At 41.2% G+C, this 14,059-nt stretch overlaps 1 protein-coding gene across 2 annotated transcripts; it reads right to left on the bottom strand.

The window, feature by feature from the left end:
- Positions 1-183: 183 nt before the first annotated feature.
- On the bottom strand, positions 184-14,018 carry gtf2h1 (general transcription factor IIH, polypeptide 1). 2 transcript variants are annotated; one of them, XM_061721679.1, is made up of 15 exons: positions 13,859-14,018; positions 13,335-13,542; positions 13,060-13,252; positions 5,531-5,696; positions 5,343-5,436; positions 4,959-5,108; positions 4,806-4,885; positions 4,567-4,700; positions 4,399-4,486; positions 4,221-4,309; positions 3,390-3,507; positions 1,782-1,872; positions 1,497-1,612; positions 1,266-1,358; positions 184-1,185 (listed from the first exon to the last, which is right to left on the bottom strand). In XM_061721679.1, the coding sequence occupies exons 2-15, from the start codon at positions 13,486-13,488 to the stop codon at positions 1,099-1,101; spliced, it is 1,653 nt and encodes a 550-aa protein (XP_061577663.1). In that variant the 5' UTR covers positions 13,489-13,542; positions 13,859-14,018; the 3' UTR covers positions 184-1,098. The 2 variants fall into 2 exon arrangements, with proteins under 2 accessions (XP_061577663.1, XP_061577664.1); XM_061721680.1 differs by having other exon boundaries at positions 13,335-13,503.
- Positions 14,019-14,059: the final 41 nt, after the last annotated feature.

Raw genomic sequence — 14,059 nt, 5'->3', positions numbered from 1 at the left:
CTCCCCGTTCTCCCGTGCCGGCTTCACTGTTGGCTGCAGTACCCCCAACGGCCGTCGTGGCGAAGGGTGGCGCTAGAGAGTCTCATTTCTTAAAAGGAGCCTCAAGCTCCTTTAAGTTAAGCAGGACAGGTTTCTGTTTAAGAAAGATACTTACTTTATTCAGTTCATTTTGTTATTTGTTATGAAAGTGAATTGCTGGATAATTTGTTTTCTATGTGTTCATGGTATTCAAAAATATGCATCTAATTCAATTCAGGGTCGAGTCAAAATAGTTAAAAAAAAAAATCGTTTCACTAACAAAAAAAAGCGGCTAAAAAAAAAAATTCACCACACCAGGAAAAGTGAAGGTAATCAAGTTGGCCGGCCCTGCCGATGAAGTGTCCCTTTATTTTTCAGGGAGTTGGCAACCCTATCCACCACTAACACAGCTTTGCTGAAATGAAATACTGCAACTTTCTACCAACAACGTGAACAAAAGCCCACTTTAATCCCGTGACACGTCGTCTTCAGTGCAGACATTACAGACCAGTGACAGTGTGATTGGAGAGACGCACACTTGACGCACCCCAGCGCAAAATGTCTAAACAATATTGCTATTTTTACGCCCCTTTCTTGCTTCACATTTTCAACACTGTCCCACATAGCTTCTGTGTCCAGAAGAATTTTGTGCACGTCAACCTTTCTCAGGTCCGTGCACTAACACGTTGGTCATCCTCTGGTTACATCTTACACATCAGTCTGTTGTCCTGAGAGCCTTTTTTTTTTTTTTTCTTCTTCAGATTTTCAGATGAAGTTTGGTCATTTTATACAATTTCAAAAGTCCTGCTTTACCATTTTCAGCAAAGATTCTTCTAACACTGGAAAAAACAAAGATAAGAAGATGAAAGTAAATGCAGTTATTTGCGACCGAAATGTGGCAAGTCTCTGTTAAATCTGGGCTTGCAGCAGCATCCCTCAACATCCTCACGGAGCCCTTGTGAACCATGTTCCACTGGGCTGAGGTCTGTGGCGTCCTCTCACAGCCGCCCAGAGGACCCTCACAAGTTATTTGTCCATACTTTAAAGTCTCTCGTCTTCTTGTTGAGAAACCATCAGAGGTCAGGTTTTCCTTAGCATCCGGCGGGTTTGCCAGATGTGGAACTTGCTGTAGGCGGTCTGCAACATGTCCTCCAAGTGCCCTGTGAGCTGCAGGAACATGGAGGAGACTTAAAAACTCAGCACCACGTGAATGCATCAATTTCACTGTAAATAACTCAGAGACTTACATTTGTACTCAAGTACTGACGCTGAATCTTCTCCTTAAAAGGACAAAGCTTCGTCATCTGAAATCTTTCAAGGTTTGATTTCATTTTCGTCACCTGGGAGAAATTACAAGCCCCACAAATGCACAAAACTGCCTTAATATATATATAATGTACATGAAATTTGTTTTTCCTGCATAAACATTTTCAAGCAGAGGTGCAAATTTATTTTTTAATAAACTGAATATTAGTTACCTTCTCCTCCAAAAAAGGTGTATTTACAGGAAAACAGGACCAGAAGTGTCTCAACAACTCTCCAGCAGCGACATAAAGATGTTTTAACTCTTCTTGAACATCAGTGGGAACCATCTCTGAAGGAAAATATGATCAGCATAAAGATATTAAGATGAAGCTTTCGCAGGAACCACGTAAAGGAGCAACCTGTGGGTCGCCTTGTTGCGCTGCAGAATTTAAGCATGTACAGTAATCATTTAAAAGAAAATAAAAAAAACTTTAATCTAATCTGCTCCACACACGTACGATTTATGGCTTGCTGTGAACCCGCCTGCATGAGGATGCCCCCTGGAGAGAGCGCTGCAATGGCAGAACTCGCTGCTGCGCTGGGCATCACCTGCAAACACGTTTACAACAATTAAAGACATTCAGTGAAACAATCACATAAAATCTATTACTGCAGCCCTAAAATACAAAAATAATCTGGATTTTTCTTGATAATTCTTTATTAAAAAAGAAATAATCACACTGAGTTGTATGTATAATATGAAAGGGTGTGAAGACTTGCACAGTCAAGAGGTACGTTTTATTATGCCTTAATTATTAAATATTTTTCCCTTTCCCTGGATTTTTGTTAACATTAAAGATAACATTTAAGACAACTCTGACATTTATATTACTATTTCTAGCTTTGCATTTTTAAAACCAGCTATTTCATCAGGATGTGAAGACTTTTTATATCCACTGTAAGTCTTCTGATTTGAGGAAAAAAAACACTTTAAAATCTTATATCTGGTCAAATGTTATTTACCTGAAACTCAACATTGCTTTGCTGTGTTTTGATAATAATTAAGCATCTATATTTTTATTTCCAAACAATTTTAATATTTCTATCATTTAGACTAAAAAGACACAATTCAATTCACAAAGACATTAAAACAAATAAAAAAGCATGATTTAATATTTTAACAAAAAAGAAAGAAAGAAAGAAGAACAATAGATACAATCAGATAAAATCAGTAGTTAAAATATGATCCAGTTTCTATCTCAAGTTTAAAAGTTAAACTGCAGATTCTGATCTTTATTCAGGTGCATCTGAGAATAGGTGAGTCTTCAGCCTGGACTTAAATAAACTGGGTGTTTCAGCTGATCTGAGGCTTTCTGGGAGTTTGTTCCAGACATGTGGAGCACAGAAGCTGAACGCAGCTTCTCCATGTCTGGTTCTGACTCTGGGAACTGATAAAAAACTGGTACCAGATGACCTGAGGGGTCTGGAAGGTTCATACCAGGTCAGGAGGTCCCTGGTGTATGTTGGTCCGGGACCATTCAGATCTTTATAAACCAGCATCAGAACTTTAAAGTCTCTCCTCAGAGGGACAGGCAGCCAGAGTAAAGACCTCAGATCTGGACTGATGTGGTCCACGTTGTTGGTCTCAGTGAGGACTGGAGCTGCAGAGTTCTGGATGAGCTGCAGGTGTATAACTGATCTTTTAATGTGGACTGTAAAGATGCTGTTACAATAAACAACAGCTGTTGAGCTCTAACAGCTATATTTTTGGCAAATGAACTTAATTAGTATTTTTATCCAAACAATGACCTGTGCTGGTCACTAAGGATGGATGTGACAAAGGAGAATTTCGGTGCTTCTAAAAATGATAATGTAAATGCAACTTTAGCATCATCTGGAGTAGAACTGGAGTGAACTTCCTCTTCAGCAGAGGAGCAAAAATTAAAGTATTTTCTCTGTGGAAAAGTACGATTTAAGTAATTTTGAATGAAGTTACTTTGACAAACAAACCACGTGGCCACGCAGATTATTTTTTCAGTCTGAGTATTGGGAGTAAATATATGGAAACATCTAGTGAAGAGCTGTAACGAAACAACAAACTAACAGAAATACAGCAATGAACGAACCTGAGTGAGATTGGGTTTGTAATTGACCACCTCATGCCGGATGTAGTTGACCGCGTTGATGATATCCTGACTGGATGTGTACTGCTGGGACTGAAGCGGCATGGGACCATGAGCATACCTTGTGTTAATAAAAAAAGAAAACGAAAAAGTGGTTAAAAACAATTGATCATCCTTAGTCATTAAACATAAGCAGGCTTTACTAGAGCTAACAGAACTAATACACTAATGGCGCTTTTACACTAGTACCTACTCTGCCCGACTCGACTTTGCGCTTTTCCACTAGGGGTCGAGGCGTGTCGAGTAGATACTTTTTCTGTATCTATTCTGCCGAGGTTCTAAGCGGCTGAGTCGGCCCTGTATCTGATGTCATCATACTACACGCCACGATTGGTCGGGGGCGGGGCCGCCAACGTCTGAGTCCGGATGTGACATCAGCGAAAGAGCGACTGACGGCGTTGTTAATTTTATTCGACAGGCAATGGCAGCGCAAAAGTCTGTTTCATGATTCAACTCTGAGGTGCAGATGTTCATAAACCTGGTGGCTGAGGAGAGAATTAAAAAGGAATCTAGCTGCTCGTGGCTCCAAGCTAATTTTTCAGTAGCGCAGAGACAAACTAACTAATAAACAATGAAAATTAGAAATAAACATCTACCTTCATCAGCATCCAGACTAAATAAAGACTTTAGTCATTATTTGATGACAAGGGTTTTATTGCAAGTACATTTAATATGGACTTGGGTCATCATGTGAGAAACAAAACAATGACTTTTAAGGAATAAATCATTTTGACAATTTTAACCTTTTAGATAAAAGAAGCAGATAAACCAAACCTGTCGGACTTCTTCAGGTTTAAAGCGACTGTTTTCGGTCTGTTTTCTCCTTGTAGATCATCATATTCTATGGCTTCTTGTAATTTAACCTAAAAAAAAGATAGAAAAGGATGTCTGATTTTAAGAAAGTGACAGTTTTGTTTTGTGGAAACGCAACGAAACCACAAATCCCTCACACCTTCTTAACAGGAGGTTGAAAGAAGTCCGAATCCCTTGAGTTTCCATCTGTGCTGCTTGTTTCACTGGCTTGGTCAGTTGGCATATCCCTTTAAAAACAGGATGCAATTACTGCAAAACTGAAAATATGAGCAGGAGGTTCTTGGTTTGAGGTAATGCTCCTCTTTACCCCTTGCGCGAGCCTGCTGCCAACACCATGGCGCTGTGATGGTTGAACCGCTTAATAATGGCCGAGTTACTGCTGTCCTTCACCGTCTTGTTAGCGTTGGAGGTTGAAGGTAATGCTGAACCAACTCCATAGCCCTGAGTCACAAACATAACAGGTTTCGTGGCGAAGGCAGGAAAGGAAGGATATCTTTAAATGAATGATAGTAGTAAGACGTGGGTGGAGAAAGTTAATAATCTCACCTCATCTAATGTTTTATCCTCCAGTGACAGCAGGTCAACTAAAGGATTCTTCACTCCTTGAATCACCAGAGACTTCAAACCTGCACAGGAGCAACAACTTGTGGATCAATGCTTATTTTGCATAAATTACATTATAAATGTGCTAACGCCAACCTTTTTCATCTTGCTTGGCACATTCAGAAAAGATATCCTGCGTTCCTGTGTTGATGCGGTCTCTGTGAAAATAATGGGACTGGAAAAAGCGGGTCCAGAACTCCTTCTCCGTCAGGTTATGAGGCACATTTTCACTATACTTCTGTTTCACTGCAAGCACACGTTTACATAAATACATATACTCCAAAATGTTAGTACTTTATGAAGAACATCGACTGCACATTTAATCAGAATGTGAGTTGTGAAGACTACACTACCGCTCTGACTGACCTTGCTAAAGTCTTCTGGTTGAAATAAATATCTGAGCTTGTTGTTGCCTTTTCGCGTCTTCCAGTAGAGTAACAGTGTCTGAGCTAACTTCAAAACTGAAATGTAACTGTATACCTGCAGGGTACGTTCTGAAGATGGACTCAATAATGTCAGCTGTCAGATTGTATCTCAAGCCATTACAGCCATCCGTCTGAGGTCTGATGTCGGCCTGTAAACCAGAAACACCAGGTGTGTTAAAGTGGCAGCTGTTCATCCTGATAACTGGCATCAGGAGGGATGAGGTGCAACCCTGATGTACTCACCAAAAATGCACCAGATATACCAACTTCCTGTTTGTCGTTGTACGCTGCAGGTTCTGTATTGTTTATACCTCCTAACCTGTTGGCCCAGAATTCCTCAGCACTGATCACTTGGCTCACCACAAGATCTTTGTACAGCTGGAAGAGCACTGGATCTTCTTGAAGCATCCTGCAGAACAAAGTAATGACAGTGTGTGTGAGTTCAGACATCCAGAGACAAAGCCGTGGTTCACATTCAGTGGATCCACTTTTGTTGGTCCGTATCTGGGCTGGGGAGGAAAAAGAAATCCATCAGACTGGTCCATCGAAGAGTTTCTTAACATTCAAAATGACACCAAATCAAGTATTTTTACAGTCTCTCCAAAATAGTTAAATGCATCAGTGCAGAGCTGCATACAGTGCTTCAATTCAACTTGTCACACCCTCTGAACATTCAGCCCTCTATTCAGTGAATAGATGAATGAACAAGGAGCAGAGTGACAATTTTCATCTACTCGAGTCCGAGTGGGACACAAAATGAAGGCATCCTGTTGCTTCTAGGACAACATGAACAATAACAGGTTCAGTAGGTTCAGTCGGGCTCTGCAATAATGTGTACGTTTCTTTTATGTAGGTCATGTGTGCAATAATGTGGACATCTGTGCAATAAGTTCAGTCGGGCTCTGTGCAATGGTTTTTTCTTCTACACAGGGGTATTGTGTAGTGGGTTTTCTGGGAACTGGGAGTGGGAACTGATGTGGGTTAACTATAGTGTGGTTTGATTGTATGTGTGGGTAAAGACTTCGGGGTTGCGTTTGTTGGAGTGTGATTGTCGCCTGTGCCTCTCGTGTCCAAGACAAATTTCTCCTAAGGGAGACAATAAAGATTTATCTTATCTCAACAACAAATAAAACTGTAACAAAGGGAAGCCCCACCAGGCAGGCTAAACTCTGCAATAATTAGCCGAATCCTTCTGGATGCAGAGCTGTGCTTATCCTCATGTCTGTAGATTAATGTGGCTGAAGGTAATGTTGTAATTATGACGAAAGAGTAAGGCCCAGTCCCAATACACTCCCTCGCCCCCTACTTTTCAGCCCTACCCCTAAATTTTGCACGTTCCCGTGAATGTAGTGGTGTCCCAATTCCTCTTTGCATGTATAGGTAGTGGGCATAACGAGGGCTAGTGTGTATGAATCTAGCCCTTCACAGCTAAGGATTTCAGATGCTGACTTCGTGACCGAGGGCCAGAAAAATTTCCCAGAATGCTTTACGTCATCATTTGCAGACTGAATCAAACAAAAAAACATGGCGGATATTTTTATTTTTTAGTGAATAAAATCAATATTTTGAGTTAGTTTCTGCATAAAAATGCATTTTGATTACATTTCTAGTGAAAAATATATATTTTAGTTTCATAATATTCATTCAGTGAATGTACATGATCACTCGCTTGGTTGTTGTTGCGTTGTATCTTCAGATCTCGCCAGAATAAAGGCTGATTTATGGTTCCACGTTACACCAACGCAGAGCCTACGGCGTAGGTTACGCGCCGTACAGTGCGCGTCGCCACGTACCCTACGGCGTAGGCTCTACGTCGATTTAACGCGGAACCATAAATCGCCGGCGGCTCTTCTCATCTCCGAAAACATCAGACCAAATTTCTTAACAGGCGTTATTTGGATAAACTGAGCCCAGGTTGGGGATCTTAACGGTTACTTTTACGCCTGAAAAAATATTAAAACTTAATAAAGTGGCATATTAACAGCGCTACAGCGGAAATTAAAACAGCTTCTAGCTCTCGGCTTCCTGATATGGTGTGACGTATGTGCAAACGTAACTACACAGTCGCTTACGTACCCGAACGTAAACCACGCAGTGACGTAGCAAGTGGTGTCCCAATCCCTAGGGAAGATTACAAGGGCCCTACGCCTGTGGCTTCATTTTTAGGGCTAGTGGTAGTGAGTGAGGGCTAGTGGTAGAAAGTAGGGGATGTATTGGGATTGGCCCTAATAAACTGTGCTTCCTTTGAGACTGTATGCATACATCAACAATTGGCAGGTACAGTTTGGTTAGCTTCCTTTCTTAAAGCCGTTTGTGTTACGCTTGTCTGATATCTGCAGCTCCCTTGTTTTAGTTTGTGGTGTCAAAGCTCAGATGCCTCCGAAACACCAATGCTATATAAATACACTACAAGTACTAAAAGTACTACAATTTAGTGTTTATCAGTTTATCTTTACACACGACATGTCTTCAACGATAAGCTATATATAATATTCACATGTGTGCCAGCATTTGCTATTTGATGCCTTTAGTCTTAATGTCTAAATTAAGAACTGTCTAACTTAGAATTTCGCAGAAAACATCAAGTGGATTTAGTGTGTTAGATTAATATTAGTTATTACATTATAACATTCTTGTCATTTACTTATTACATTTGTAGAACTATGGCCCATTTGTCCATTATTAATAAATAATTGAGTTGAAGTACTTGTATAGTTCTTGTTATGCTGTTCACTTGTGCAATATGAAATATAATGAACATGTGTAATGAACATGGGTTCATTCTTTCTGTTGTAGACCCACACACATTTAATTATATGTTCATTATCAACAAATGAAAATTACATCTCATCTTGAATAACTTCTAACAAATGTTTCACAGCGAACACAGCTTCCATGAATCTGTAAAATGATACCGTCCCTGCACAAGCCTCCAAACCAGTGCCTTTTTCGTCAACGATGATGAAATTATTTCGTTGATGCACCTTTTTTTCATGGCCACGCCCACCTGGCATCACCTGCAGCACCTGAACGCAACATGGCTGCGTCACAGTCAGACACAGTCCGGTAGGATGATGGACCTTGGCGGCAGCAGCATGGGGCTCGGTGGTCGGAAACCACGAGATAATATATGGACATATTTTCAATATAATCAAGCATAAAGAAAAACAGAATACGTCGTAGAGGGAGACGGCGATAAATGTGGCTACAAACTAGGTGGAAAGAATCCCACCAATCCCAAGCTCCACCTGAAGACTCACAACGCTGATATTTTTTCAAAAGGTAAGTTACACCAAGTCTTGTTAACATATCATATACATACAATGTTACTTGACAATCGGCTTGTGATCAATTTCATATGATCAATTGCTGACTTCAGTCTAAAATTAGCTTGGTTGTGCTGCTGTGCTAATCCAGGCTAAAGTTTAGTTGTGCTGACATCAACAAGCGTATGTGTGTGTTACTGGTAGCCTGTGTGTAGTACATGATGGGATTTTGGTCGGGCTGCATGTGTAATAAGTTATCATATGGCACTTTTCCACTAGTATCGGCTCAGCCCGGCACGGCTCGGCGCGGCTTTACACGGTTCCACACGTGTCTTTTCGCACAGCCAGGGGAGAAGCGGGCAGGTTTGGGTGAAGCTGCTGTGACGTACTCGATTGCGCAACACCTTTGTTCATGTCGGCGCAGATGAGAAATCAGCTGGAGCCGGGAGCGGCTGAGAAAAAAACAGCCCGTCTACATCGCTTTTTTAATTTTTTCTCGTCTGACGGCCCCGCCCCCCGACCAATCGGTGGCGAGGAGGTGGTGACGTCAGAAATAGTCCCTGCTCAGCCCGCTTTCAGAACCTCACTGAAATGGTTACAGAAAAAAGTATCGACTTGGAGCGGCTCTACCCGTCTCAGCCCTAGTGCGAAAGCGCAAAACGGGTAGAACCGAGCTAAGGTGATACTAATGCAAAAGCGCCAATATTGACCCATGTTTGAGTGACTGTCTGAAACGTAGACAAAAATATAGCATTTGAGACGTGTTGCTCTTCCCCATGTGTCTAAATTAACAGCACACTTGGCTTTTGTTGTAATGTTAGCAGCATGTTTACATTCAGTGACGGTTCGCTCCTCTCTCTGTGTGTTTATGTTCCGTCAGCACGTTGCGATATGTTAAACTGGCCGAGTTATATGTGCAGCTTTATCATACGTAGTCTGCTAGCTTTAGGCTAAAACAGAATATACCTTTATTATTGTAAATATTGGTGAAAATACTTTCTTTTTTATCTTTTTTTTTCCTTTTTTTGCAGGTCGGAGCTTCAGGAACTGCGTTCTGGCCTGCGCCCCCCCCCCCGGTCATCTCGCTGCTGCTTCCACCTGTCTGTGGGGACGTCCTGGCCTGGCCTGGCCTGGCCCGGCCTGGCCCGGCCTGGCCCGGCCTGGCCCGGCCTGGCCCGGCCTGCACCCCCCCCCCCCCCCCGGTTTTTACCTGCCATTGTTTATGTTATGTTTATGTAATAATTGCTCGGGCCGGGGGTCATGTTCTTGGTGTCTGGAAAGATCCTAGAGACAACTTCAAGCAACTCAATTCTGCAGTGTCTGTTCACCCCGCCCGGAGGATCCTTCCAGTGTCATGTGACTTTTACGAGACGTTCAGATTTGTGCATTTTCTTTACGTCACCAAAATGCAAACCACGCCTCGGCCTCCTCCGCTGCTGAAACCACGCCCACAACTAACTCCGCCGGCCAGAGCTTCCGCCATTGTTTAGAAGCGGTGGCTGTTTCAACAGCGAGGGACAGAAGAAATTTGGTTTTGCATCGACAGTTACCCTCATAAAAGGATCAGTTCCAACAGTACGGACCCGGCAACTGCACACGAGTCAGCGGTAAGTGACGTAAATTTTTTTACAAGTTTGATCTTTGCATGGGCTAAGTATTTAGCTTAGCTCCGGTGTTACTCCGTGTTACGGAGCTCTATTAGTACCGTAATACATTTTTTTCTGTTTATGGTTTCAGATCTTCCAAGCAATGCACCTGAAGCTGTTCAACGACACCTTCAGAACACATGCACGGTCCTTCCTTGAGCCAGCAATAGTGCATAAATGTTATTTATATACAATTTTTTTTTTTTTTTTTAACAATAAAGTTGCCATTTGTGAACATTCAGTGTTGTGATTTCTTTACAGTTAACATCTGTATCTCCATCTGCTCCCCTCTTCAAAGCTCTAAATGTATTGTCTATTTACGACATTAACATAGTTCAGTCCTGTTCTTTTATTTATAAATGTACTCACTGTCAAAATATCCTCCCTACAACTTTCAAAGATTACTTCCAGACTAACTCTCAAGTTCATGATTATAACACTAGACAATCGGACAATATTCATGCTCCCTTCAGCCGTACCACTCTTAGTCAGTTCTCCATTAAAGTCAGAGGTTCTTTATTATGGAACTCACACATAACTATTGCTAACTCCTCATCTTCTCTCTTCAATTTCAAACGTAGATTGAGGGCCAGCCTCTTAAATAAACCCTTTTCACACGATCTCTAAGATGTAGCTTTGTGTGCATGCTCGGGAGTATGCGTATGCGCACGCACCCACACACGCACATTGCCATCATTTTTGCAAATTTGATGGTGTATTTGTATGTATTTAGCTATTTATTTACATTTCTTTTTTTTTTCTCTTCATGTGCTGCTTTTGTAAAGTTTGATTACCTTGTTTACTTATTATTTGTAATTATCTCTGGTGAGAATCCTTCATAAGCCCACCTTGGGTTTCTTTTTTCTCACCTGCACCGCAGTAATTATTGTATTGTCACTATTTTTTGTATTCCTTTAATATGTGCGAATAAATAAAACTAAAAATAAAAACTAAAACATGATTCATTTGTCTTAAAGAATTTGTCATAAGAAATGAAATGATGAGGAATCGGAGTAAATAACTGTGGTGTACCTGTTTAGAATTCAATTAAATCTTCCTGTGTGAATTAGTGTGAAGACGAGGTGACCCGTTCCCTCTTCAGGGAACTAAAGGCTGATTTATGGTTCTGCGTAGTGCTGGGCGGTATGACCAAAAATTTATATCACGGTATTTTTCTAAATTATATTGGTTTCACGGTATATCACGGTATTTTTTTTTTTTCATGCACAACTGGGTGTTAACCACATTTTCTAATGATTTGGAAAGGAATTGCTGCAGTAAATTGGCTTAGAATGGCCTATTTTACTGTCATGAGGAGGATGCATAAATCAAATAAATTTGATTTAGGCATGCTTTTCAAAGAAAAAAATCTTTTACTAAATTACAAGGTAGAAAATATTTATTGAACATAAAAAACTGAATTTTTTTTAAATTTCCCAGCATTATGTATACGATTTATGTTTGTGGTGCAACCGTTACGGGAGCAGAGCGGAGTCTATTTCCTTATATTACAACGCCGTTATTAATTGTTCGTTTTTTTTCCCCACTTATTCCACCCAAAGTGTTTTTTTTGCCATTTTCGGCCGAACAATTTCGGTTACCGAACAATCGGTGCATCACTACTGCTAAACAGTCCCCTCACAAACAGTGTCCAGCGGCGTTCCCAACGTTGTGTACGCTACTGTACATACTCACCGGTATTACGGTATATGAAAAATTCATATCATAAGAAAAATAAACACCGGTATTCGGTATGAACCGGTATACCGCCCAGCACTAGTTCTGCGTTACACCAACGCAGAGCCTACGGCGCAGGGTACACGTCGATTTAACGCAGAACCGTAATTCAGGCTTAAGATCCCAGCGTCCGACTATCGCGTCGAGCTGCGTGACATCGGACGCTCTCTGTCCACATTGAAACAGTTTAACTCGCGGCCAGTTAGGACAGTCCAATACAAAATAAAGCAATTGAATTGATTTTGTCGCTGAAGTTCGATCGCATCGCATGGGACATGGTTTAATAGTGTACGCAGCCGGCTCTTCTGCCCGGAGAGGCTTTTTGCCCTCCATCATTCAGGCAGCCAATCAGCGCAGAGCCTCATTATCATAGCCTCCCCTCCCCTTAGAATCCCTCAGAGATAATGAGGTTAGAAGCGGTAAAATTAGAGACATGGCCCACAGGCTGAATTTCTGATTTATGTAGAAGAAACAAGCTTTTGATTGTTTTTAAGACATTCGAGGCCTGTTTAAAATATACATTAAATGCCATAATAAGTCTCCTTTAATCTTTGTGCACAATGCACTTCTGCACAAAACAATCCCAGAAAGAGCCGGTGGGCTTGAAGACGTAAACAACTTTACATAAACGATTTTTGTTGAAAAGACATTTGTTGTTTGAAGCCGTTCTGACTCAGTTTTACATCAAGTGTGGAGGGTTATTTGAATTTAGTTACTTAAGTCAGGCTGGCTTAAATATTAGACATGCTTTGGTGTAAACAATTATGGATCAAGCTTAACCTGACAATGAAATGCCACATCAAACTTTTGTATGTTTGTTTTTTTCTTCCCAAGCAGAATTCAGGATGTATGATTTCCATTTGTCAGTGAATGCACCATGAGTAGCTGCTATGAAAGCCACCAGTCCAAAACCAAACGTATGACCTGATAATGCAAAGTTTAACTTATTGGAAACCAAACAAGAGATAACTAGTTAGTTGCATTATACCACAGCAGAAGTAATGCAAATACAACATTACCTGTTCTATACAGGTAAAAATAAACTCTTGTGATCATACAAAATGCTGTGGCCAAAACCTGGACAGGTGATCATGTTAAACACTTGACAGGCAGAGACTCTAACCTGTTTTTTTCCTCCAGCTCCTTGTTAGCCTTCTTCTTGAATTTGGGCAGAAGCTGCTGCAGCAGCTCCTTGACAGCTTCTCGGTCTTTCAGTGCAGTGCTTTCATTTGAAAAGTGGAATGTGGTGCTCTCGCCCGTGTGAAGGACTAGTTGAAGCTGAATTTTGGCTTTTCCATCAGGACTGATCTTCTGACCTGCACAGAGCAGAGGTAAAGTCAAAGAACACACTCCCACACAAGGATCTTACTAGTTGATCTGAGGGTACCCTGGACTCACAGCGGATATCTGAATACGGGTGGCTGACTGTGAAGCGGTCCTTGCCCTCTGGACCCCAGGCGATCCTCTCAGCCATCAGGTAGAGAGTCCCATCCTGCTTCTTCTGACGGACCTTCTTCACCACAAGCAGCACCTCTTCTGACAGGGATGCCATCGCTCAGACAGGAAACTGTGAAAACATTCAGATTACTAGCACCTGTGGGTTTCCCTGGGAAAACAATAAAAGAAAAGAAAGTTTGTCAACTTAAAAAACAACAACAACTAGTTTAACATTAACTCGACCTGCAGTCACAGAGTTAACGTCAACATTAATGGAAGAATGAAGAGACGACTTCACTGACACATTAATCTCCGTATCAGGTATAAGAAACACATACTGAAATTCAAATTTGCTCGAATCTATTTTATGGTTCCTGTGGTGCCAAATAATGTGAATAACAACTAAACACGAGTAATTCGTTTATATATTAGCTAAGCAGCATGTCATTAGCTAAGAGTGAAGACAAAGTCGAGAGTAAACTTACTTTAGTTCTGAAAAAAACAATACTGCTGCGGATACGTCGTTAGAACCAAAAGCATAATCTCAAGGTAAGATGTTTACACAGAAACATCAGAATGCTTTATTCTTTAACTGAACATCAAGCCGTGAACGAGTTGACTTAAACGCCGACATGATTGCCGAGCGGCGTGTTACACTGATCAGATTCCGGCAGGAATAAGCGGCC

The sequence above is a fragment of the Cololabis saira genome, chromosome 5 (genome assembly GCF_033807715.1).
Source record: "Cololabis saira isolate AMF1-May2022 chromosome 5, fColSai1.1, whole genome shotgun sequence".
Lineage (NCBI taxonomy): Eukaryota > Metazoa > Chordata > Actinopteri > Beloniformes > Belonidae > Cololabis > Cololabis saira.
Note: the sequence above shows the minus strand (reverse complement) of the source record. Positions and strands in the feature narration are given on the sequence as shown.